The 24,788-nt window shown below is 41.2% G+C and overlaps 1 protein-coding gene across 1 annotated transcript in view; it reads right to left on the bottom strand.

Annotated features, from left to right (window-relative positions):
* BRINP1 (BMP/retinoic acid inducible neural specific 1) overlaps positions 1-24,788 on the bottom strand; it is a gene marked incomplete at both ends in the record, with an annotated part of 137,874 nt that overhangs the window by 51,226 nt on the left and 61,860 nt on the right. Inside the window, 3 exons of the mRNA XM_079706134.1 lie at positions 8,882-8,987; positions 12,293-12,462; positions 19,084-19,274. Coding sequence (XP_079562260.1) covers positions 8,882-8,987; positions 12,293-12,462; positions 19,084-19,274 — 467 coding nt within the window. The remainder of the gene's footprint in view (positions 1-8,881; positions 8,988-12,292; positions 12,463-19,083; positions 19,275-24,788) is intronic.

The raw sequence follows: 24,788 nt of genomic DNA, 5'->3' as shown, positions 1-24,788 counted from the left end.
TACGAGATCACAGTAGGTGTGTAAAAATAAAACTGTTCAATTCAGGCACTCTTAGGAAAGTCCTTTCACTCACCATGTTATTGAGGCAGGCACTGTACTAGATGCTAGAGATACAGAAATGAATAAGACGGTTTCTGACCTCAGGGGGCTCCAGTTGGGTAGGAGAACAAAATTCATAAATGTACAATTGAAATAAAATATGCACACATTTCAGCAAAAAAGGAATAAAGAAAAGACCTCTACTTTTGTAAGAGTAGAGGAGTTTGGAACAGTTATTGTGGACAGGATTGAACCCAAGTGAAATTCTAGTCCAGCATTTGCCAAGTTGTATAACACAGAATCATAGACCTGCAGATGTAACCAAGATCAAGTACATTCAGGAAACTCTGTACGTTTAATCCAGCTCGTGAGACTCCTAATACACATTAGCCCAGTTAAGGCGCTGAGAAGTCCTGCAGTAAATAAGTGTGGTTTATGTTATTTAATCCAGTGTTTCAGTATTATTGAGCTTTTGCTACATTTCTGTTTCCTAACAAACAGCCTCTGAATCCCAGTGGTTTACAACCACAAAGATTTATTCCTGCTCATGTTTCATGCTGGCTGGGCTCTGGCTCTGCATCAGATGTCTTCTTCTTTTGGATCTATACTGAAGGAGCGGCCTCTCTCATGTATATGGCATTCTCATAACAGAGGGAAACAAAAGCCAAGCCAGGCAATGTCTCCTCAAGGGCCTTCTAAAATGAGGCATGCATTATAGTCTCTTACATTCCATTGGCCAAAGCAAATCATATGTCCCAGTGCAATGTCAACTAAGTGGGGTGTATACATCTCCCACAGGACAGCATTGCCTGTCACATGCAATGCACTGGTATGTATAATTCTCTCAGGGAAGAGAGAGATGCAATCATGCAATCTACCACAAAATAAACTTATTTTTCCACCAAAGCTTATTTTTTAAAATTTCATTGCCATATGATCCAGCAACTCCACTCTTAAGGTATATACTCAAAAGAATTGCACAGAAGTATTCAAATAAAAACTTGAACACACTGTTCATAGAAGCCATATTAACAAAAAGGTGAAGACAACCTAAATGTCCATCAACTTATGAATGGGTAAACAAAATGTGGTCTATCCACACAATGGAATCTTAACTCAGCCATAAAAGAATGAAGTACCGTTACATGCTACAACATACATGAACCCTGAAAACATTCTGTTACATCAAAGATGCCAGAGGGCTTCCCTGGTGGCGCAGTGGTTGAGAGTCCGCCTGCCAATGCAGGGGACACGGGTTCGTGCCCCAGTCCAGGAAGAGCCCACATGCTGCAGAGCGGCTGGGCCCCTGAGCCATGGCCGCTGAGCCTGAGCGTCTGGAGCCTGTGCTCCGCAACGGGAGAGGCCACAACAGTAAGAGGCCCACATACCGCAAAAAAAAAAAAAAAAAAAAATGCCAGAAACACACACAAAAAAACATATTGTATGATTCCAATTATATGAAATGTCCAGAATAGGCAAGTCCATAGCGACAGAAAGCAGATTAGTAGTTGTCTGGGGCTGGAGGGAGTGGGGAATGGGAAATTACTGCTTAATGAATATGGAATTTCCATTTGGGATGGTGAAAAAGCTCTGGAAGTAGATAGTGATGACACTTGCACAACTCTGTGAATATACTCAATGCTCCTGAATTGTGGATTTTAAAATGTTTAAAACATTAAACTTTGTGTGATATATATTTTATCACAGTAAAAAATTAAGATTCAAAGCAAACTGATTTGACAGTTCAAATAAATTTAAATCAGTAAATATTTATTGAGCGTATACTACAATCTAAACACTGAAATAAGAAGTGAATAATGAACACATTAAAAAGGATATGATTCTAATTTCGGGGAATTTAATTGCAATTTAGTAGACATATGAACAATTGTGCACATGAAACAAGGTAGAATGTATCTAGAACACAGTAGAAGTGCATCGAAAGTGCTATATTTGCAGTGCCAAAGAAGAGCTTAATTCTGCCTAAGATGTATTGTGAGGGAAAAAAATAAAGATTGACTTAATAATCTTAAAAAATAAACAGGTACCGTGTTTGAAGAGAGTCAATGTATAAATTTCCATGGGTGATTTATTTAGGTTTTGGCCATCCTGACGCCTGATTTGTGTACAATCAGAGACCAACAAGGAATCAAGTGGGATGTGGTGGTTAAAGTAGGTCAAACTGTCACATTGATCACTGATCAGTCAGGAGTTCCATGATGCACACTCGGACACAAGTTTATTAAAAGGTATAGCCCCACATGACCACATACCAAATGATAAATCTTCTGATATTCCCTCCCCTCAACACCAGCTTATGCTCCATTAGCATTTCCACCTCTTTCTGTACAAGTCTGAGTCTTGAGTCACCAAATTATTCCAGATTTCCCCCGGTCAGAGGCAGCCCTTTTTATAGTCATCTATACCTGGAATGTTGCGAGGCTTTCATAATCGTCTGTTATAAAGGTATTTGATCTTTTCTGGTTCTGGATTCTTTTGAGAGTATGAGAATAGCTATGGAAATGGCACACCTACGCACATCCACAAGTTGGCAAGTAATTTTAGGAAAATCACAGACTTTCTAAAGTAAATAGCAGAACCTATCAGCACATAGAAAGCACTATACAACTACCTGCTCCAATAAAAACCATGATTATATGTTCCGGGTTGAGACACAATATGCTACACACTTTAAGAGCACTGGCATTGAGTGGACCTGTGTTCAAATTCTTGCTCTGCTGGCTACAAGAGCGTTACTTAACTTCTGTGAGCCTCAATCTGCAAATCTGGAAAATGGGTCTGTGTTGAGGTTTCTGACAGATTAATATAAAGGAATAAGCTCTATACCTGGCACATGAGAACTATCCAGGAAGTCATAGCTATTATTTTGTATCAGCCCTCTTGGGTTTTAGGTCAGATGCTTTCAACATATTTTTCAAATAAATGCAGAACCATGACTCCGAGGCAGTGATGTTTTTATTCCCATTTATTAGAAGACCTAAAGAAGCTCAGAAACTTAATTAGCTAGTCCAAGGACTTATCACTAACACATGTGCTCTCAGGCACTCCCTATTTGTCCTCTGATTGAGTTTTAATTGATATCTTCAATCCACTTCTTAAGAGGAACTTCACTTCTCACAAGGCAGAGAACATGGTGCTCCTTGGCTCATAAAGGAAAACCAATATTTGGAGTCAAGCAGTTGGGTGGAAGTCAGCAATCCCATTTGTCATGAAGGCGCTGCTCTTTTATTCAACAGGCTTTACAGACAGAGCCACAGGAAGACGGAAACACGGATTCCCATCAGTGCCTCCTAGGCCCCTGCTAATCGACAAGAAGGCCCTTTAGTCGCAAGCCGTTGCCGGTGACCCCGGGCTAATTCTTAATGAGGATTCAGCCCGAACTGCCGACTAGAGCAGGCTCTGGCAACAATCACTCCGCCTTCCACTGGGGTCACAAGGCCATGTGGGGTGATGGGGCTTCATGAAAAGAAGGCCTGATGACGTTCCTTCCCCTCTTCCTCGACTACTGCAGCTGGACAGGGACTTATTCCCATTCTGCCCACATCTAGAATGTGTTGTGCTGACTCAAGGCTCCCTGAGAAAAGTAATCATGGATCCCAGGTGGCTAGGAACCAAAAACCGGGGGATCTTGGGAAAGTGACTTCACCTCTTGGGGCCTCAGTTTCTTCATCTATGTAATGGGGAGCATGATCCCTATCTCTTAGTTGGTGGGAGGGATAAACTGGCTCATGGATATAAGCACAATATGCCTAAGAAGGAAAAACAGCTCAAAATAACGTTAATTTTAAACAGTTCAAATACTCTGTTCCCCTCTATTACTTGTTGCAAGGTGATTTTAAAAATCATTATCTTCAGGCTTCCCTGGTGGTGCAGTGGTTGAGAGTCCGCCTGCCAATGCAGGGGACACGGGTTCGTGCCCTGGTCCAGGAAGATCCCACATGCCGCGGAGCAGCTGGGCCTGTGAGCCATGGCCGCTGGGCCTGCGTGACCAGAGCCTGTGCTCCGCAATGGGTGAGGCCACGACAGTGAGAGGCCCGCGTACCGCAAAAAAAAAAAATTACATTACTAAGACTTCCAGAAACCTCTCTCATCTCTCTTCAGTCACTTCCCCATTCCTCCTCCACAAAGGTTAATGCTCTTTGGAATTCTAAAGCAATGTATTTGTTTTACTGTATCTGAGCTGTGTAAGAATGGAATCATACAGCATTTCCTCTTTCGTGTCTGGCTTCTGTTATTTAATGTTGCATTCACGAGATTCTTCTATATTTTTGCATGAAAGTGTAGTTGATTCTTTCTCATTTCTGTATTGTAGCCCATCATGTGAATGTATGACAAGTTATTTACCCATTTTTTTGTTGATGGGCATTTGGGGCTATTTCCATTTGGGGGACTATTTTGAACAAAACTCCTATGAACATTCATGGTTTTTGGTGAACAAAGGTAACATTTCTGTTGGGCATATTCCTAGGAGTTGTAATTGTTAGGTCATAAGGTGAGGACATATTGAGTTTTCAGTAGAAGCTGCCAAAAAGTTTTCCAAAGTGATTGTACTAATTTATTCTCCCAGGAGCAATGCATGTAAGTTCCCAGTGTTCAACACTGTCACTCCTTGATACTGTCAGATTTTTCAGTTGAGCCAGACTGATCAGTGTGTTATGACACTGTTTTAATTTACATTTTCTGAGGACTAGTAAAGTTAATCACCGTTTCAAATATTTATTAGCCATTTTGATATTCTTGTTTGCAAAGTGCCTGTTCATGCCTTTTACCCATTTTCTTGTCTTTCCGGATTGTCTGCCTTTCTCTTATTGGTTTTAGGGGTTATTTACATATTTTATACATGAGTTCTTTGTCAGATACATTTATCACCAATATTGCCTTCCACTCTGTAACTTGCATTTTCATTCCATGAATAGCATCTTCTGATAAACAGGAATTCTTAATTTTAAAGTAGTCCAATTTATCAATCTTTTTCTTTTACTTCGTGCTTTATGTATTCTACTGAATAAATATCAGCCTACCCAAAACTCATGAGATATTCTTCTATTTAAGAAGTATTTTTGTTTTACCTTCCACCAGGAGAGTATTTTTCCTCCTTTCTATGATTCCTCTACCTAGACAGATAGAATGGATTGCCTCCTTTTCCACATCTCTGTAATAGTACGCATTACTTTTACTAGCTCTACTATATTACACACTACCTTGAATCATATGTATTTTCCTGTCTGTCAGCTCTATCTTATTCCCACTCTCCATTCACTCAAATACCTAAATCTTTCATGGTCTTTTCACTAAATCCTGGTAGTGACACCTCCTAAGTAACTCCAAAATTGGTCTATTTCTCTCCATCCCAACTGTTGCTTCCATGGTTTCAGTCTGTGACATCTCATCTTCAATACTGCAGTAGCCCTTAACTAACCGGTCACCAACCTCCAAAGTACTCCTCTCTAATTAATTGACCACACAGTAGCCAGAGTGATCTTCCAAAACATTAATCTAATCTCTTCCTGCTACTTTGTTTTTTAAAACCCTTTTATGGTTCCCATTACTCTCAAATTAATATTCAACTCATTAATGTGCTACAGAGGCCTTCTAGGATATGACATATTATTTTGCCTTTCTCACTATTGATGTCTCTGCTTTAATCTCTTAAGATCTTTTCAATTTCCTTGAATGCCATTCACGAGGACTCTGCTCCAGAGCTATGTCCCTGCCCCCTTCTTCACTCTTCAGGTCTCATTCTGTGCATCTTTTTATCAAGAAAACTTCCCTGATTCTCTAGTAGGTGAAATCTCCATACTACTGGGTATCAAAGAACCCTCACAATTTTTTTCCATCCAAACTCACTGCACATTATTATTTGTCTAAACCCATGTTTTTTGATAGAGTGTATATTTCCTTGGGGCAAAAAGTATGTCTGTCTTGTTCACCACTGTTTTCTGTGCCTATAGCTCAATGACAACATGAGTTCTTGAAAAATATTTGCTGAATTGAGTTGAACTGATTTGTGCTCATAGGCCCAGGATCTAGCACTGAATTTGGCACATAGTCAGTCTTGATAAAGGTTTGGTGATTCAGCATCTTCCTAAGCATCACTATCGATTCAATCACCAACACGGTGGAATGATGATTAAATAGTTTCTATAACATCCCTACCAAACATCACCAACATATAACCCTAATAACAAGAGAGCCACTAGGGCTTCCCTGGTGGTGCAGTGGTTGAGAGTCCGCCTGCCGATGCAGGGGACACGGGTTCGTGCCCCGGTCCGGGAAGATCCCACATGCTGCGGAGTGGCTGGGCACGTGAGCCATGGCTGCTGAGCCTGTGCGTCCGGAGCCTGTGCTCCGCAACGGGAGAAGCCACGGCAGTGAGAGGCCCGTGTACGGCACAAAAAAAAAAAAAAAAAGAGAGAGCCACTATATGCTTCAGCAGGACATTCTAGGTTTGGACATGAATGTGCATTAGAAGATCTATTTTATACTGAGTTTAAACTGAGATCTAGTTTAAACCTGGGATCCTTGTAGTTTCCCACATGTAGATCAGGTTTGGCCCATTTTATCCATATTATTGAATTTGACTAACTTTTCTGCAAGACAGCCCTTTAGGTACCTACAGACACATCCTTTTGCTCTAAGTCCACCTTCATCAGTTATGTATTATAAGACACTCTCCTTCAGTTTCTTGATTTCCCTCCTGAAATGTGTTGCCCACACTTGGACCCAATCCTCCAGGTGTGCTCTGACCAATCTAGAACAGAACAAAGCTGTCATCTCCTTCTTTTGTGTGAATAACATACTGCTAATAATGTAACCAATGGCAGATCTGGGTTTTAGGACTGAGGCTTAGGCTACAGGTGCTTACTGAGAAAAGGAATTCAAAATTACATGTGAATATGAATATGCAGAATGAGAAAATTTACGGACTTAGAAGGTGAGGGAGCCCTGGATCTTAAGCTTCCTTAGCTTCACTGTAAATCAGCTTCCAAATGGCCCTAAGATCTTAATAAATTCCTAGTGAGATCCTGTTAATCCCAACTAAATTTATTCTGATTATAACTCACCTCCTACATGCACAGCAGGGTGATCAGACACAGACCGGAGCCGTACTTCCTGGATTCAAACCCTGCTCTCACTCCACAAGCTCACTGTAGGCATCACAGGAGCTAATATGGAAAATCCTGGCGCACCCAAGGTGGGTCTGTCTTCCTTATTCATTTCTTATCAGGCATTACCAAACTCATCTGTCTACTCTTTTGTCTACCAAAGGGGTGTAGGATTATTCTTCATGTATTTGAGGTTTTGCTTTGTTGGCTTTTGTTTTAACGCTAAACCACTCTCTTGGCCTGAATTTTCATTCATTGCTCCCAAGTGACACTATCAAGCTTGCTCTGTACCACTTTCCAACCATCTTCTATAACAGGAGCATGAATCAAAGAGTTGCCAAGAAATCAGAATATAAAAGTCATATTAGGCTCTGTTTAGCTCAACCTGCCAATCTCAACCCAACTTTCCTCCCACTGACATTCAGAATCACCTTTATCAGATACCTTTCTAAAAGGTCACATTCTTAGTTTGCTCAAAGTTAAAGCATATGCCATTTTTTATGACTATAAAGTTAATACACGATCATTGTAGAAAAGTTAGAAAAGGAATTGGAAGACTAAAATAAATCATCTCTAACCTAATCATCCAGAAGTAACCTCTTTTAACATCTCGCATAATTCCTTGCAATGTTATTTTTCCTTATCCTTTTACATTAAGATCATGCCATACATTCACTCAGAAACCATCTACTTTTTAATTAACATTATAGTAAATCATTTTCACGTATCCTGAAAATTCTTTATAAACAACATTTTAGCACCTGCCTAATATTATGTTGTATGGATGCTACATAATTAATTTAGTCTCCTCATGTGGAAAATTGAGATCTTTACATTGTTTTTTTCTTTGCTATTATAAATTATGCTTTTTAAAACAGCACTATCTATACTTAAAGTTTTATCATTTTTCCCCCTACAATCTCCCCTCCTCTTTATGATGAATTAATCAGGATAAAATGACTATTTTAAAGAGTATATTTTCTTCAAGGTCTTGAGTATATATGGAGCACATAACATGTACCTGACATATAATAGATAATAAACAAATACAAATATGTATGTATTTCAACAAATTAATCCTTAGAATTGTTGCAATTTCACTAGCCATGCCTAAGAGGATCCGTCTTTCTATCTTCCAGCTGGCATTGAATGTTCTCATTTGTAAACTCTGCTAAAAGCACACACATATATACACAAATACATATGGGTGTATGAATATACTGAAGACCACTAATGATGAACAAATAAGGAGAAAGAAGTTTACACAGAACCAAAAATTCTATAAAATGCCCTATAGTTCTTGGAATTCAAATAATATCTGCCAAAATACATTGAGAATCAAACACAATAATGTAGGAAATTCAGAGGCTATGATATGAAACTTTAATATATATTAGATCTGGAACATCTATAAATAACACTGTTTAGACATTTTCATCAAAATAATCAGATAAAGCTCACATTTCCATACTTTATATCTGAAAACTAATTAATAACCATGAATTTAATGTCCCATATATGTTAAAATTTTTAAAAAGACATCATATCACAACTGTCTTAATTTGCATATTTTTATTTTTTGTTGGTTTCTCTGCCTTTCATCTTAGTTTTCATTCTCCCTCCACATCATGCCTCCTGATACCCTCTCATCCCTCCTCCCCCAGGCTGCTCTCCCCTCCTTCTCTCTGTTCCCATCATTTCCACTGACATCCTACCTTGAAGGTGCAGTTTGCTCTCCGTGCTTTGCAGAAGGACGGAACTCACAGAGTCCAGATTGTCATAGCTGTTACAGCCCAGAGGCCCAGTGCGTGTCTCTGTGACCTGGAGTGGACATCAAGGGCAAGAGATGTGAGACAGATGCCCTTGTCTGGGACAGATCCTGCAGAGTCAGCCCCCAGCAGAGCTCAGGCAGCAGAGGAAGCCTGACCTGAGCCAGTGGCCACTTCTTGAGCTCCTTGCCTGTGTCAAGGACCATGCCTGACTGTTGCCAAGCAGACAACGGGATAGCAGGGCAATCCAGCAGACTGGAGCCAGGACGCCCACGTTCTATCCTTGGTTCTCACTGCACAAAGCCATTTTAAGTATTATATGAACTAAAAATAAGTGGAAACACTATAGTGTATTTCAAAAGCATGGGCTTTGGAGTTAGGAGAGTCAGTGTTAAATCCTGGCTGCGCCCTTTATTTGCTGTGTGCCCTCAGGCAGTCACTTCTCTAAGCTCCTGCAACCTGAAGCTAGTAAATCCTTCCAGGAAGGTGGTGAGACTAAACCTGATGGGTTTAAGTGCCTGACACATGGCATATGTTCAATAATTGACATCTTATTACCAAGAGTCTCTATAAATTGTAACGTGCATTATTGATGAGTACGTATGCATCATCATTAGGCAAGAACAATGAAATTATTCCCATTTTCAAAAAAAAAATTAGCGAAGAGCACAATCAGCTCCAATGCAGAATGATCACCCCAGTCCTCCGGTGGTGTGTTTCTAAAACACTGTCTTAGAATAATTGAGGTGGTGGACAAGAGTGAAACAGCTATTCTAAAAGATAACCTTGAAATATGAATGGTTTAGTATGTAAAGTGGTTTCTTCATGTCTTTAGCCTTTACTTTCCATTATTTAACACAATCACTTGTAGGCTTGTTTTGAGGTCTGCATCCAGCTGTAAGGACACAGCACTGACCGCTGTCAGGAATGATGACCTGGGAAACAGTCACACGGATCTCCCAGTGCCAGCTCTGCCCCTGTCCAGCAGCAGAACCTTGGATCACTAACTCCTCTTTCTAAGCCTCAATTTCTGCATCTACACAATGTCAGTAATACCGTTACCCACCCTAACGGTAAAGGGATCATATTTTTGAAGTATCTAGCACTTAGGAAACAGTACAAAAATGGAAGGTTATTAGGCTTTGCTTTTAAAAAATAATTTATTCTTTTTTGTGTACAGAATAATGATATCGTTACTGATAAATGAGATTCAAAACTACCAATCCATCTTGCTAAAGATGCTCAGGAAGAGAAACCACGGGCAAAACGTCCCCACCTGGGTCAGCTGCTCATCTTAGACAAAGCTGGCAGGGAGACCAATTCTAGCCAGCTGGGTCGTGAGGTAGCGTCAAGAAATGGCTAGAAAAATTCAAGTGCCAGACTGAGTGTCGAGGATGGTGCTATTGCAAGAATGGCTTCTTGAGTGGCCTGTGTGCAATTTCTCTAAGAAATTCCTCGTAAGGAGGCACACTGCACTTCCGGGATGCACAAAAGAGGATTACCTTCTGACAGAGCTTCAATATCTCAATTCCGCATCCCATCCTGCGGGGAGGGAACCATTTGGTGATAATGAAAACCAGGGCTTTGCTTCACTCAGACTCCGATGGCTTCATCAAGCTCCATCTCTCTGTGCTGAGTTCCCTAACACGATAATCCCCCCAACATAGGCGATTCTTCTCGGATCAGCTGGCTCTTTGTTGATCTGATTTACTTCTCCCCTTCCTCCCTCCCTCCTCAGCAAGTCTCTCCCCTCCCACATTTTTTCTCTTCCCTTGGTCCGTTTCTGACTCATCTGCCTGACTTCTACCAACACTCCCCGGCAACCCCTCATCCCTTCACACACACACACTTTTTCCCTAGAGATACCTTTTAAAGTCTTGATATAAGACTAGGTCTGCATTTTATTCAGAAGAAAGATGCTCAGGAAGAGAAAATAGACTGAATAATGAGGTAAAATGCAGGTATAATCTGGTTTAAGAAACTTCGAGATGCAAAAACATCTTCATTGAAACCCTCCAAAGAACTAATCCTTTTTTATCAAAAATGTCCTCCTTTATTCTTTTTATAAAGGTAATCCTTGAATTTACTGCATTTAAAGTGGAATTTTTTTAAGTACCTATGCTCTAAGGCACTGAGCTGAAAAGTCTCCACAGCTGCTCTTACCAATGTGGCTATTTAAACTGAAATTAAAAAAAAAAAACCTTACAAATTTAGTGTCTAAGTAGCCACATGTCACATGCTCCATAACCCCATATGACTAGTGGCTCCTGTCTTGGCCAGCACAGGTACAGTCTCTCCATTATCTTGGAAGGGTCTATTGGACAGCGCTGGGGTAGGTGAGCCTGGGTCGGCACAGGACAGACTGCCTGATTTATAAACGAAGTTTTATTGGAACACAGCCATGCCCATTGTTTACACACTGACTGTATAGCTAATTTTGTGCTATAGCAGCACAGTTGAGTTGTAGTAATACCGATCATATGACCTGCAAATCTTAAAATATTTATTATTGACCCTTTACAAAAAATCCTCATGGATCCCTGGTCTAGAGAGTAGAGTTCCAGTCCCTGTTAATGTACTGGCTAGGTGTGTAACCCTGAGCAGAAGTCTTTAACCCTTGGACCTGAGTGTTCCCATCTGTAAAATGGGGAGGGAGGATGAAAAACACAGGTGTTAACCAATTACTGACCTAGGCATAATCTGACTCTTGAGAGGTCTGTGACCTTTCGAAAATGATTTACCCACTGTAGCCTGTTTCTTCACCTAGAAAGGGAGTCCGGAAATCATCCACACAGAGCTTTAAGAGTGAAGGAGAGTAAGCTGGGACAAAGTGAGAGAGTGGCATGGACATATATACACTACCAAATGTAAAATAGATAGCTAGTGGGAAGCAGCCACATCGCACAGGGAGATCAGCTTGGTGCTTTGTGACCACCTAGAGGGGTGGGATAGGGAGGGTGGGAGGGAGATGCAAGAGGGAGGGGATATGGGGATATATGCATATGTATAGCTGATTCACTTTGTTACACAGTAGAAACTAACACACCATTGTAAAGCAATTATACTCCAATAAAGCTGTTAAAAAAAAAAAAAGAGTGAAGGAAAGTACTATGGATAATTCTGCCATGACTACAGCCAGGGCTGCCCCAGGAAATCAGTACATGTGGTCACCTTAATGACAATGCTCGGGATATTATGGGGCACTTGACAACCTCAGGCAGAGTGGTTGGCAGGGGGGCACTGTTAGCTCCCTGGGTAAGAAACCAGGGATTTCATCTGCCCGTTGACTCTCAGACTACCTTTGTGCAGTGCTGTTGTCTTAAGAGCCTGCCACCCGAAGCCACCCTTGAGCCGTACCTTGATTGCTCCAGTTGATATCTGGATCTCATGGAGCCTCCTCATGGTGCCATCACGGTCGACAAAGTAGGATGATGCCAGCTGGTGCAGAGCTTCAACACTTTGGGTGGCATTCCCTGACTTCCTGTCCAGGTGACTTTTGTCCATGTACATGGTCAAGGCCTCCTCCCCTGCACAGAAAAGGAAAGAAGCTCAGGCAGCCTGTTGAGCTTTGGGATGGGTAGAAAGCCTTCATGGCTTGGATGCCGAAAATAGCTTCAGACCGCTCATTAATTTTGCCCAAATTTCCTTCTGCCTCTGAAAATCAAGAGCACAACGAAAGCAAGACAGTCCAGAGGTGTCTGTAAGCACCAAGCTCCATCAGGACGAAGACCATGAAAAGACTCTTAGTCATCAAGTCGAGCTCTTACTAATCCACTTCATTGTTCTCACCAGCATCATCTCGCAACACAACTCACTTCCTCTCTTCAAGGCTCAGCCTTTTCTGTAAAATGATGGATTTGCCATAGGTGGGCCCTTCCCATTCCTTTCTTCTCCTCCTGTTTCCTCATCATCATCCAATTCCACCTATTCCTCCTCTCATTTCTCCCCTCTTCTTCCCTCGTTCCTTCCTCCTTTCCTTTCTCTCTTTCTCCTTCTGCTACCCCTTCCCAGACAGATGGATGTACAGATGGATGGGTAGATAAATAGAGATATAGATAGAGAGAGAGGGAGAGAGACAGAGAGATAAGATATAGTTTAAACACAGATACAGATAGATAGGAAAAACTAAACTGTCAGCCCTGTGAAGTCAGACACTATCTATATTAGCCACTGCTGTATCCCTTGTACAAAGCCCAGTGCTTGGCATATAGTAGGTAGTAAATAGTTAATCCATCATTTTTTTTCATTCATTCAATAAACATTTCTTAAGTTACATCTTGGGGAGAGAGGAGATGACATGAAAGTTAGGCACAGGGTGGAAGAGACAGAGAGAGAGAGAGAGAGAGAGAGAGAGAGAGAGAGAAATAGAAAACCTTATATAATTTACCATGAAGTTTTCCTTAGAAATACATGCATGGATTACTAACAGTACTAACTAATGGTGCATTTTATTTTGGATAAAAAGATGTTTCACCAGAACTTCATAAAGGAAGCTCCAGATATGCCACCTAAATAGATCTGATCATTGTACCACTGGTTTCACTCTCAACTAACTGTGAACTTGGGGACATTTCTTAACCTCTCTGATTCTCAGTTTATTCATGAACAAAATTAGGAGAAGAATAGCACCTACTGCATAGAATAATTAAGAAGAATAAATTAATTAACACACGTGAAGTCCTAATATCATTGTCTGTTCGTTGTAGCAATCAAAAATCATTTGGAGTAGTAGCAGAGAGCAGTCTCTAGAACTAGACTGCCTGGACTTGAACTAGCTTTGGGAACAAGTTACCTGCACTCTTTATACCAGGGGTTGCCAACCCCGGTCTGCGGCCTGTTAGGAACCAGGCCACACAGCAGGAGGTGAGTGGTCGCGAGCTCCCCATAAATTAGGAGTATGGGATTAACAGATACAAATTACTGTACATAAAATAGATAAGCAATAAGGATTTACTGTATAACACAGGGAACAATATTCAATATTTTGTAATAACCTATTGAATCTAATGGAAAAGAATCTGAAAAAAAGTATATATGACTGAATCACTTTGCTATACACCTAAAACTAACACAATATTGTAAATCAACTATATTTCAATTAAAAAAATAAAAACAGAACTGTAACGGAAAAAAGAAATAAAAATATCATTAATAGTTTATTCGTTACATGCTGAAATGATGCAGGGTGCCTGCATCCCTGTAGATGTGGGACCCAAGACACTGATGATCTGGTCTCTCCAGCTGCATCCCGTGCTGCTCTCTAGCTGTGCTCTATCCTGCACAAATGTGCCCTATTTTCTCTTATGGCTGGGACTCTGCTTTTCTGTTTTTCTCCTGGCTAACTTCTACTCATCCCTCAGGTATCACTTAAGACACCTCCTCTAGGTAGCCTTCCTTGAATCCCCCACTGTTTACTTAAACTAAAGTAAGCACTCTAACCACGGGCTCCCACGATCTCTTTTTATTTCTCCAATATGTTACCTGTCACATTTCCTGGTAATTTCTTGTTTAATAGCCTCTCTCTTTTACTAGAGGAGAAGCACTGTGAAGTCAGTGAGTATGTAGGAGTCTTTCGTCACTTCACTGTCTTTGCCTAGCACAATATGGGCATATATTATGTGCTTAACAAATGATCAGGGTATGTGTGGGTAAATGGATAAATGTGGAAGTGGTCCAACTCTACGGTGTTTGTTGATTGACTGAAATCTTCCGGTAAGAAGATTCATCATTTTCAAAATTAATCTCTGGGTTTCACATGCCTAGACTCAAGTTGAGTTCAGAATAAAAAACTCTTATTTGCACCTTCCCATGAAGTCTTCGCCAGTTATGCAGGAGGACACGATTGTCCATCCTTTGGACTCTGCAGCAAGCTGAATAGACTTGGCTTAAAAACGACTTTATATACAATTAAACATTGAGTTCCAGGTGTGATGAGTGGTGGCCTGGGGCAGGAAGGACTCTGATTCTTCTTTATAATGTTCCCAATGCTTTTCCCAGGTCAAACAAAGAGCAAATGTTCAGTTATCATTTGATGGATAGATAGATGGATGGGGAGATAGATGATTAAATGAATAGGTGAATAGATAGGTGGGTGGAGAGGTAAATGATTAAATAAGTGAATATATGCTAGAAGTTAGAGCCAGGAAGCAGAGGATATAAATATTACAAGTGTCAGCTCAGGCTCGCCAAGGGGCCTGTGAAAGAGAAGGTGAAACAGCTCAGTTCCCTCCGGACTGAGAACTGGCAGAAGCAAACCTTAGATCAAGAGGGGTTAATGGACTTCTTGCTGCATTACTAAGACTTAATTTCTTGTTTATTAAGAGAACATTCTGTTTAGAGTCACTTTCCCACTTGGGCATTCCTGCAAATTGCCTCTTCACCCCTTTCCTCAATCTTTCTGTCTCTGGGGGCTTTGTCTCACTCTCTGTAGCACTTTTTTCAGAGGGGAACAAAGTGGGACACATAGGAAATGGGGGATGCGGGGGCAAGTCAATCATCTTATCTTTTGAGTCACCTGGGGACACAGTTCCCAGAAGAAGGAAGGGGATGTCTGGATTTCAGGCCTCTGGGGCATCCCTCATCCTTTCCTTCTGAGCCCCTGTGACTTTATTCTTAGCCTTCCTCTTAGCCAAGGGGAGCTCTCCCAAAATACAGGGTGGGGAACGAGTATACACACAAACATACATTTACACAAGCAGAAAAACGTGAGTGTTCACACATCAACAGACATTCATGCAATATACATACATTCACATACATGTGCAAGCTTACATATACACATATGTGTACATTGTACCCATATACATGGGTGTAAGATGTATGCATGTGTGCATTGCATATGTATGTATGTATGTCTGCATATAGATTAACTTTCACGCAAGTGTAGGCAGGAGTCTGTGCACATCCATCTGTGCAGAGAGACGCGCTCCCATGCACGTGTGCAAGCTTAGTTGTATATATCACACAGACACCCACCTCCAAGGTGTTTCCTTTAATCCAAAATATGATCTTCAGAGGGACTAAGGGAAATTGCGATCCCTGTATTTATATGGGTCAATCCAGACCCTAATTTTCTCCCTTTACCACCATCCATAAAAAAATCACTCATGGGCTTCCCTGGTGGCGCAGTGGTTGAGAGTCCGCCTGCCGATGCAGGGGACACGGGTTCGTGCCCCAGTCCGGGAAGATCCCACATGCCACAGAGCGGCTGGGCCCGTGAGCCATGGCCGCTGAGCCTGCGCGTCCGGAGCCTGTGCTCCGCAACGGGAGAGGCCACAACAGTGAGAGGCCCGCATACCGCAAAAAAAAAAAAAGAAAAGAAAAAATCACTCATACCAATTATTTTGAGTTTAACAGATTTCACCCCAAGAGTGAGGATCCCATGGAAATGTCTTAGATGTCAGCCCTCCTGCCACCTCCACTTCCTCCTCCTCACTCCGCTTCCTTCCTCTTCCCTCAACGCATGTACTTGTCCTCTACGTGACAGTTTAAGAATCATCTGTTGTTTGAGCATGTCCTCAGGAACTCACCTGACACCTCAAACAGCTTATCAAAGCATTTCCTCTAAGTGAATATGGTGTTCTCCTTAGGAAAAACTACAGTGAATACAATTCTCTGCACCTCCTTATATTTAGATGGAAAAACTGATAGCCAGACAGGAAAGTGAATTTCTCAATGTCTTCCATTCATCTAGTGAGTGGTAGGAATGGGTTTTAATTCCAAGTCCCCCAATTTTTTTAGTCTCACTAAATGATAACAGTAACAACAGTTATAATAAAACAATAATAATAATAATAGCTAGAACAACAATAGCAATGATTTGTTAGGTGCCAAACACTGCACTAAGCACTTTCAATGCATCATTTTATTTAATCTTCACAATATGCATGAAGTACTAGTATTATTTCTATTCATAAAAGAGGAAACCAAGGCTGAAAGTACTGAGTAACCTGCCAAGGTGACCCAAAACTGGTGAAAAACAGGCAATCAAACTCCAGAGCCTGCTTTTGCATGCCCTACAACCTACCGCCTCCATTCTCTCCCATTGCATGGGAAGGCTCTTAAGAAATACTTTTCCACAAATGAGTGAATGAAGTGATGATGTAAGAAGGACCTCACACAGTTGCTGGGTTGCTGCCACACTGTGTCCATCAACAGTAAATCCCCCACCGTCATCCACGCTGAGGATTCAGGGAAAATTTAGGGCTTGCTGTCCAATACCGGAACTCAATCCAAAGCTTTGCATATTTTAAAATATTGTGCTGTTGTAACAGGAAAGGACCAAGGCTCTGTGAATAATTAACCACCTCGCCTCAGAGAAATTAAAAATATATTTCACTGCAAAAGAAAAGTCTGTTATTTGGGACTTCCGGGGACTTGGACAGAACACAGTTCCTAATGGAAGTACTGCATTGATCTCAATAATTGTTTTTTTCAAGTGAAATGCGAGATGGGGGAAATTTGAAGAAAAGGGTACAGGTTAATGCCACACTCAGTGTAGAAGTGATTTCATTTTCACTTTACAATAGAGTAGAATTTATACTACATGATTTAACACTCAAATGTTAAAGAATACATGCTGGCTGGTTGGTTGTTGGATTGGGTGGGTTGGCAGGTGAGTGACTTGGTTAAAGAGATGACAGATGTTGGGTCAAAAAAATAACGCAGGCTTTGTGGACAGAAAACCCTAGGTTCAACACTTATTTTTGTCACTTAGCTATACCTCTTGTAAGTCTCAGCTTCCTTATCTATACAATGGAGATACTATAACTTAGCTTGCCGTTTTTGAGGACTAAAGACTATGTACAATGCCTGCTATGAGCAAATACTCAAGAAAGTGTAATAGGAGTAGCTAAGTAGTGGATACGAATGAATGAATGAATTTGCCCAACCAATTTCTCCACCCAATTTCTCCACATCATTGGTCTTCCTTGAAATGCATACCTAGAAAGCTTCACCACCCTCCTCTACCCAGCCAACTCCTACTGAGCTAAACTGCCACTTCCTCCAGGAACTTTATACTGACTGCTCCAGCTTGGAGCACTCACCCTCCTCTAAAAAAGATCACTTGTTATAAGCATGCCTCAGTCTACCCACCTGCCTTTGTCAGTACACCTATCTTGTTCAGCTGACATGGGCCTTATCTAAATGCATAACTTTGCAGCTCTCTGAGCAGGTGGCATGGTGCTCCACCACCAAACGGGCTTTCTCAAAATTCAGTGGACTTAAGTCATTGTGGCAGAAAACTGATGGCCAAAGGATTGTAGCTCATTATATAAAAGGATGCATGCAGGCGAGACCCATAGCATCTAAGTGCACTAGTCTCTACCATTTCCCATTTTCTTTGCATTTCTTTCCTTCCTTTTATCCTCCCCTCTTATCTTCACTCCCTTAAAGACAAACTGGAGGGCTTCCCTGGTGGCGCAGTGGTTGAGAGTCCGCCTGCCGATGCAGGGGACACGGGTTCGTGCCCCGGTCCGGGAAGATCCCACATGCCGCGGAGCAGCTGGGCCCGTGAGCCATGGCTGCTGAGCCTGCGCGTCTGGAGCCTGTGCTCCGCAACGGGAGAGGCCACAACAGTGAGAGGCCCGCGTACCACACAAAAAACCAGAAAAACAAAAACAAAAACAAAAACAAAAACAAAAAAAAAAAGACAAACTGGACATGATGGGGAGGGATGGGTAAAGCTGAGCAGGTGGAGCAATTAGTCTGCTTTCCTACTAATCTACTCCAAACCCATATAAGATACAAATGATATCCCATATGTAAAAAGACAACCTCAAGTTATCAACCCCTAAAGCAGACTTCAATAAACAAAGGCACTTCTCTAAACATCATCTGAAGTTATTTCCCCAGATTAGACTGCATTCCAAAGGAACTAATACAATAATACGATTAAACATTCCCAACGAATTGAGCTAATTCCAAGGTGAAGCCATATTTCCACAAAAGTTAGTAAACTCTCAAGTTAGACTGTCCTAGAGAACGGAATCAACCAAGACAATGTGGCTTATCTGGCAACATATACTTCTGAGTGACATACGATGGCAGAGATGTCAAGATGGCTTTGATCCTAGGCCACCCCACCATCCCCTCCATCTCAGACTCAAACTCATGACAAGGCTATGGCCCAGTGGTTGTTGACCTACCTCCCAAGGTAGCGGAGATGAGGAGGTGGGTGCCGTACTTTTTGATGATGGTATCGATGAACTGCTGAGTGGTGGGTCTCCTGCCAAGCAGGCGGATGCTCCTTTGAAACTCCGGCATGAGGGGCACTGGATGACGGACCAGGTCTCTCCTCTCAATGGCTGTGTTCCTCACCTTCCAACGGGCAAACTCCCTGGGCAGGAGAGATGAGTGAGACTTTCCACCTACCACCTCTACCCCCAAGCCAAAGCCCACCCAACCATCCCATCCAGGCATCTATACTTAGGCGAGAGAGTGCCCACAACTATTTTTAATATTTGTGAACTGATACTTGGATCTGGAGCCCTCAGTCTAGATCTAAGTATTGGGTAGTATTCTCATCACTGGGATACTGCAGTGAACCAGACAGATGCAGTCACGTTCTCACGATGCTTACAGATCACCAGAGATACAAAAATCATTGTCATCTAGTTGCTTATTTATCTCCCTCACTAGACTGTGAATGAAACCAGAGAGATGGGATCTTCTTAGGTGCATGTTACATGGTGCGAGTCACAAGTATGCTTGCTGGATGAATAAATAAGCAAAAGAATAAAAGGAAGGAAGGCTGTGTACCAATGGACAAGACGTTAAGGCACAATGCAACTTGAAACCTGTTCTAAGACAATTCCACAACCCAATCATTTAGTCCAGAGCTCAGTTTCATTCGAAATTTTCACATGCATTCACTGAGCAAATACTGTTTGGAAGAAATTAAGCTTTGTTCTGACCATGTAAGGGAATTTCCACTCTTCCCTTCACTAATGACAGAGAAAATCAAGACAGAAGAACATTGAACTTGGGAGTCTAAGCTCAGGGTCTCACTCTGCCTCTTGTAAACTATGTGGTGTGATCTTGGGCAGAGGATGTCACTTCTCTGGATCTACATTTCCTTATTTATAAAATCCAATTAATATTATCTATTTCCTATTGCTGGTACCCAGATTACATGAAACATAGGGTGTGAAAACACCACTGGAAAATGCCAGACACTAATCCAATGTGAGAGTTTTATAACTTTTATTTCCTCACACATTCACAGATATATAAATCATTAAAGGTTCACGTGTAATGAATGAGGAGAATGCAAACCAAATGTAAGTAGACATTTAAAGGGCCTTGGTTCAGGTTGTTTTGCTTTAATAATGACCTCTGCTCCTAACAAAGATGGAGCTCCCCCTGAAACAACCAGTTCTCCAACCTGTCTGAGTTACAAGCTCCAGGTCCCTTGAGAAAAACAGACTAGCCAAGAGGACTGTAAGGTCAGCCCAGATAAATGATGGGAACGAGAGTTTAATGAAAAGGTCTCTCACTCCTGCCACAGATGAGAGAGATGAATAAAGGAAGGGGCACAGAGCAAGAAGAAGCAGAACAGGGTGGGAATCGGGCTGGAATATGTCTCGGTAATTCAGTGGTGGAGTCTGACCCCTGATGCAGAGAAAACTGTGTCTGAAGAAAAAGCTTTCAAATTGGAATGCATTTCCAAGCCTCAGAGCTTATAGTCTGTGGCTGCTTAGCAAATCTCTGTCCATAATTCATAACATAGTTTGAATTCTAAATAAAATCTCAGTAATGTGCACATCTTAGATTTAAGTCAATCAACTGAACTCAGTGAACCTTGCAGAGCACCTACTAAATGCAGAATATCATGTGTACAGAGGTGAGTGGACACATCCCAGTCTCAGAAGCTCATAGTCTGGCAGGAAAGGCAAGACATGTCCAGCTTGTTGTAAACCAAAGACTACAGGATGCAGAAGAAGGAACACAGACTTCTGAGGTCTCTAGGGGAAGCTTCAGTGAGGTCATATCTTAACTATAGTTTTGAAGTTCACATGTGATTTAAATAAACAGAAATGTTGTTTAACATTGAAACAAAACCCAACAATCCACATGGATGAAAGGGCAGGAGCAGAGTGAGTGAGAGGGGGTTACATAACACATTATGGGAAGAGCTGAACAGGAAGGGAAGTGTATGAAGAGGGTGTGAAAGGGGACAAAATGGAGCAAGTGGGGTGACCAGACATGAGAAGAGAGTGGGGAATGCGAGAGCCAGCTCTGAGGGGAGTCTTATAGGTGAGGTAGCTGGTGACACAACTCCCCAAGGTTACTGCTCCCTGATGCTCACACCCTGTGTAATCTCCTCCCCTTTAGTATGGGCTGGACAGGACCCAGTGATTTGCTTCTAATGGACAGAATTTGGAGGTGACAGCATGTTAGTTTTGTGATTAGGTTACAAAATAGTTTTGTGGTTAGTTTACTTCTTACTCAGCCATAAAAAAGAATGAAATAATGCCATTTGCAGCAACATGGATGGACCTAGAGATTATCATATTAAGCGAAGTAAGTCAGAAAGAGAAAGACAAATACCAGATGATATCACTTATATATGGAATCTAAAATACAGCACAAAAGAATAGGTCTATGAAACAGAAAAAGACTCACAGACATAGAGAACAGACTTGTGGTTGCCAAGAAGGGGGTGTGGGGGAAGGATGGACTGGGAGTTTGGGATGAGCAGATGCAAACTAGTATGTATAGGATCGATAAACAGCAAGGTCCTACTGTATAGCACAGGGAACTATTGATATATTCAATATCCTGTGATAAACCATAATGGAGAAGAATATGAAAAACAATATCTATATCTATAACTGAGTCACTTTGCTGTACAGCAGAAATTAACACAACATTGTAAATCAACTATACTTCAATTAAAAAAAAATAACCCATAACCCCAAAGTATGGCAACTTCCGTTTTGCCCCTCCCCTCTGTCTCTCTGTCTCTCTTTGTCTTTGTCTTGCTCTGGCTGCCATGTTGTGAGATGCACTGTTGAGAGATCTATACCGGGAGGAGCTGAGGGAAGCCTCTGGCCAATAGCTTCTGAGGAACTGAGATCACACAAGGGACTGAGTTCTAACAGTAACTATGTGCATGAGCTGGGAAGCAGACCCTTACCAGTGGAACCTTCAAATGACAATAGCATGGCAAGAGCAAGGGCACCCCATTGAGCCACAGCCAAATTCCCTACCCACAGAAACTTTGAGATAATACATAGTGTTATATTAAGCTACTAACTTGTGGGGTAATTTGTTACTCAGCATTAGATGACCAATAAAAGGCAATGAGAATCATTAGATACTTCTGAGGAAAGAGTGTTTCCTCATCAGCTTATCCCTGAAATTTATAAAGCTATGTACGTGTAGTTATGAAAAAAATATATGTATATATGCATAGAAACATACACATATTTCAGTATAATAGACATACACTTCTATGCTATTATGTTATAAATTATAGTTATGTTATATACAGGGATATATATAGATAGATAGATATATAGATATAGAAATATATAACATTTATTTATAGCTTACAACCTTGGGTTACTATTTTTTTCATGTGAATATGTCTACAGTCCTCAAAACTGACATGCATTACACTCAGAGAGGTTAAGTAACATGTCAAAAGTCACACAGCTCATTAGTGGTAGAACTGGGGGTAGAAAACTTGTATCCTGACTCTTAAATCACACTTTTAATGTAGATATTGAAAAGTAGACTATGAAAACCATAGTAAAACCAGTACTGACACAAAGGAACAATACCATCCCCACCATCAAATAATAAGCCTATGACTTAATTCCTTTTTCTTTCTTTCCTTTTTTTTGTTTTTTTAAACAGCCTCTACATTCTTTCTGATGTTCACTAGCTATACACCCAGGGCCTGCCATCTGTGTTGCTTCCTTGAAAAAACTAAGGAGGAAGCCAGTGCTGGGTTCCCGGTTCCTGCCTCACAAGATGGAATGCAAGGCCTAAGTAAGGGGATGCATGTGACCCACTGAGCACAGTGCTGGGCACTTGGGAAAAGCTCAATAACTGAGGGATGTTATTATGAAGTGCTGACTCTGCCAGGCACTGCCTGTTCAGCACCACAGACAGCTCCCAATCCTAAGGAATTTCCATCTTACTGAATGATGTGCTATTTGCAACAGTCATCTTAGTCACAGAGGAATCAGACAAGAGGATCCCTGACCTAGTCTGGAGGAGCAGCTGGGGTGGGAGCGGGGACGTCAAAAAATTCTTCTGTACAAGTTGAATCTTGACGAGAGCTTAGCATTTGGCCAAAGTTAGGGGAAGGATATTTCAGGAAGAATAAGCTCCACGTGCAAACATGGAGAAAAATAAGAGAGAATAAGACAGTTGGAGAGAGAGGGATGTGTGTGTGTGCAGTATTCATGTGTATTGAGTGCATGTGATATATAAATGATAAGAAGTAAAGATAGAGAGGTTGTCAGGGACCACACGATGAAGGGTCTTGTGTGTTGAACTGTGTTATTAGATTTCTATCTATAAACTCTGTTCTTAATGGCCAACAGTCCAGGCTAAAAATGTTCTAAAAATGAGTCTATGTGACTCTGTGACGATCATGAGAATGTTGGAGTTAATACTGTAATAGCCACAAGATTCTATAATTTTATTCTCTTTACCAAAATACACTTCAGTAAAAAGTCTTCACAGTACCTAGATCTATTCAGAAGTAGATTTAAACAACATTAGAACAGTTCATTTATGCTTTCAAAATATGAATGCTTATTATTTTTCCAGATCTGAGTATACAGCAATAAACAAACTAGATAAAATTCTTGCTATCAAGGAGCTTACATTCTCGTGAGAGTGGACAGATAATGAAAGGACAAATGTGTAACATGTCAGAAGGAGAGAAGTGCTATGAAGATAAATAAAGCAGAGGAAGGAGGTAGGGATGCCCTGGGGTGGGGTGAGGGCATAGTTCTATATAGGTGGTCAGAAAACGCCTTCCTAATTTGAGGACATTTAAGGAGACTTGAAGGAAATAAGGAAGAGACCATGCAGCCACCTGGTGGAAGAGTAATCTAGGAAGAAGGAACAGCAGGTGCAAGTGCTGAAGTAAGAATATGTTTGCCAGGTTTGGGGAAGATCATGGAGGCAGGATGAGATGAGTAGATGCGTAGAAGAGATGTTATGAAAGGAAGGGCAAAAAGAAAAAAAAATAACATCAGAACATGGGATGGAGTTGGCACCAATCTCAAAAGGCCATTCTAGATTTGGTAAAGACTTTTTATTTTTAAATTCTAAGTAATATGGAAAGTCAAAAGAAGGTTTTGAGTAATGACACCATCTGATTTATGTTCTAAAAGAGGAGTAGGCAATCTTTTTCTGTAAAGGGACAGATAATATTTTAGGCTTTGCAGCCATAAGGTACCTGTTACAGCTACTCAACTCTGTCCTTGTAGTGTGAGTAGCCACAGACAATAAATGAGTGAGTGTGGCTGTGTTCCAATAAAACTTTGTTTATGAAAGCAGGTTTCAGGCCTGATTTGGCCCATGGTGAGTATGACTCCTGTTCTATAAGCATCACTACGACTCCTTTCATAGAAGTCATCCAATCCAACCCACTCAGTTCATAGATGGCAAAATTGAATTTCAAAGACATTAACTTATTTTCCCAAGATCGCACAGCAAAATGATTGGCAGGGCTGAAATCAGAGCCTAGGGCTTGTGACTCCAAGTGCAGTGCCCTTTCCACTGCAACATGCCACCTTAAAAAGATAGTAGAAGAAAATAAAAGAGAGAAAAAGCCTGCTTTTCATGTTGTCTAACTGCTCTGCTGACCCAGGAACAATTTTAT

Source organism: Hyperoodon ampullatus, assembly GCF_949752795.1.
Source record: "Hyperoodon ampullatus genome assembly, chromosome: 6".
NCBI classification, from domain to species: domain Eukaryota; kingdom Metazoa; phylum Chordata; class Mammalia; order Artiodactyla; family Ziphiidae; genus Hyperoodon; species Hyperoodon ampullatus.
This window is presented reverse-complemented; position numbering and strand designations above follow the sequence as displayed.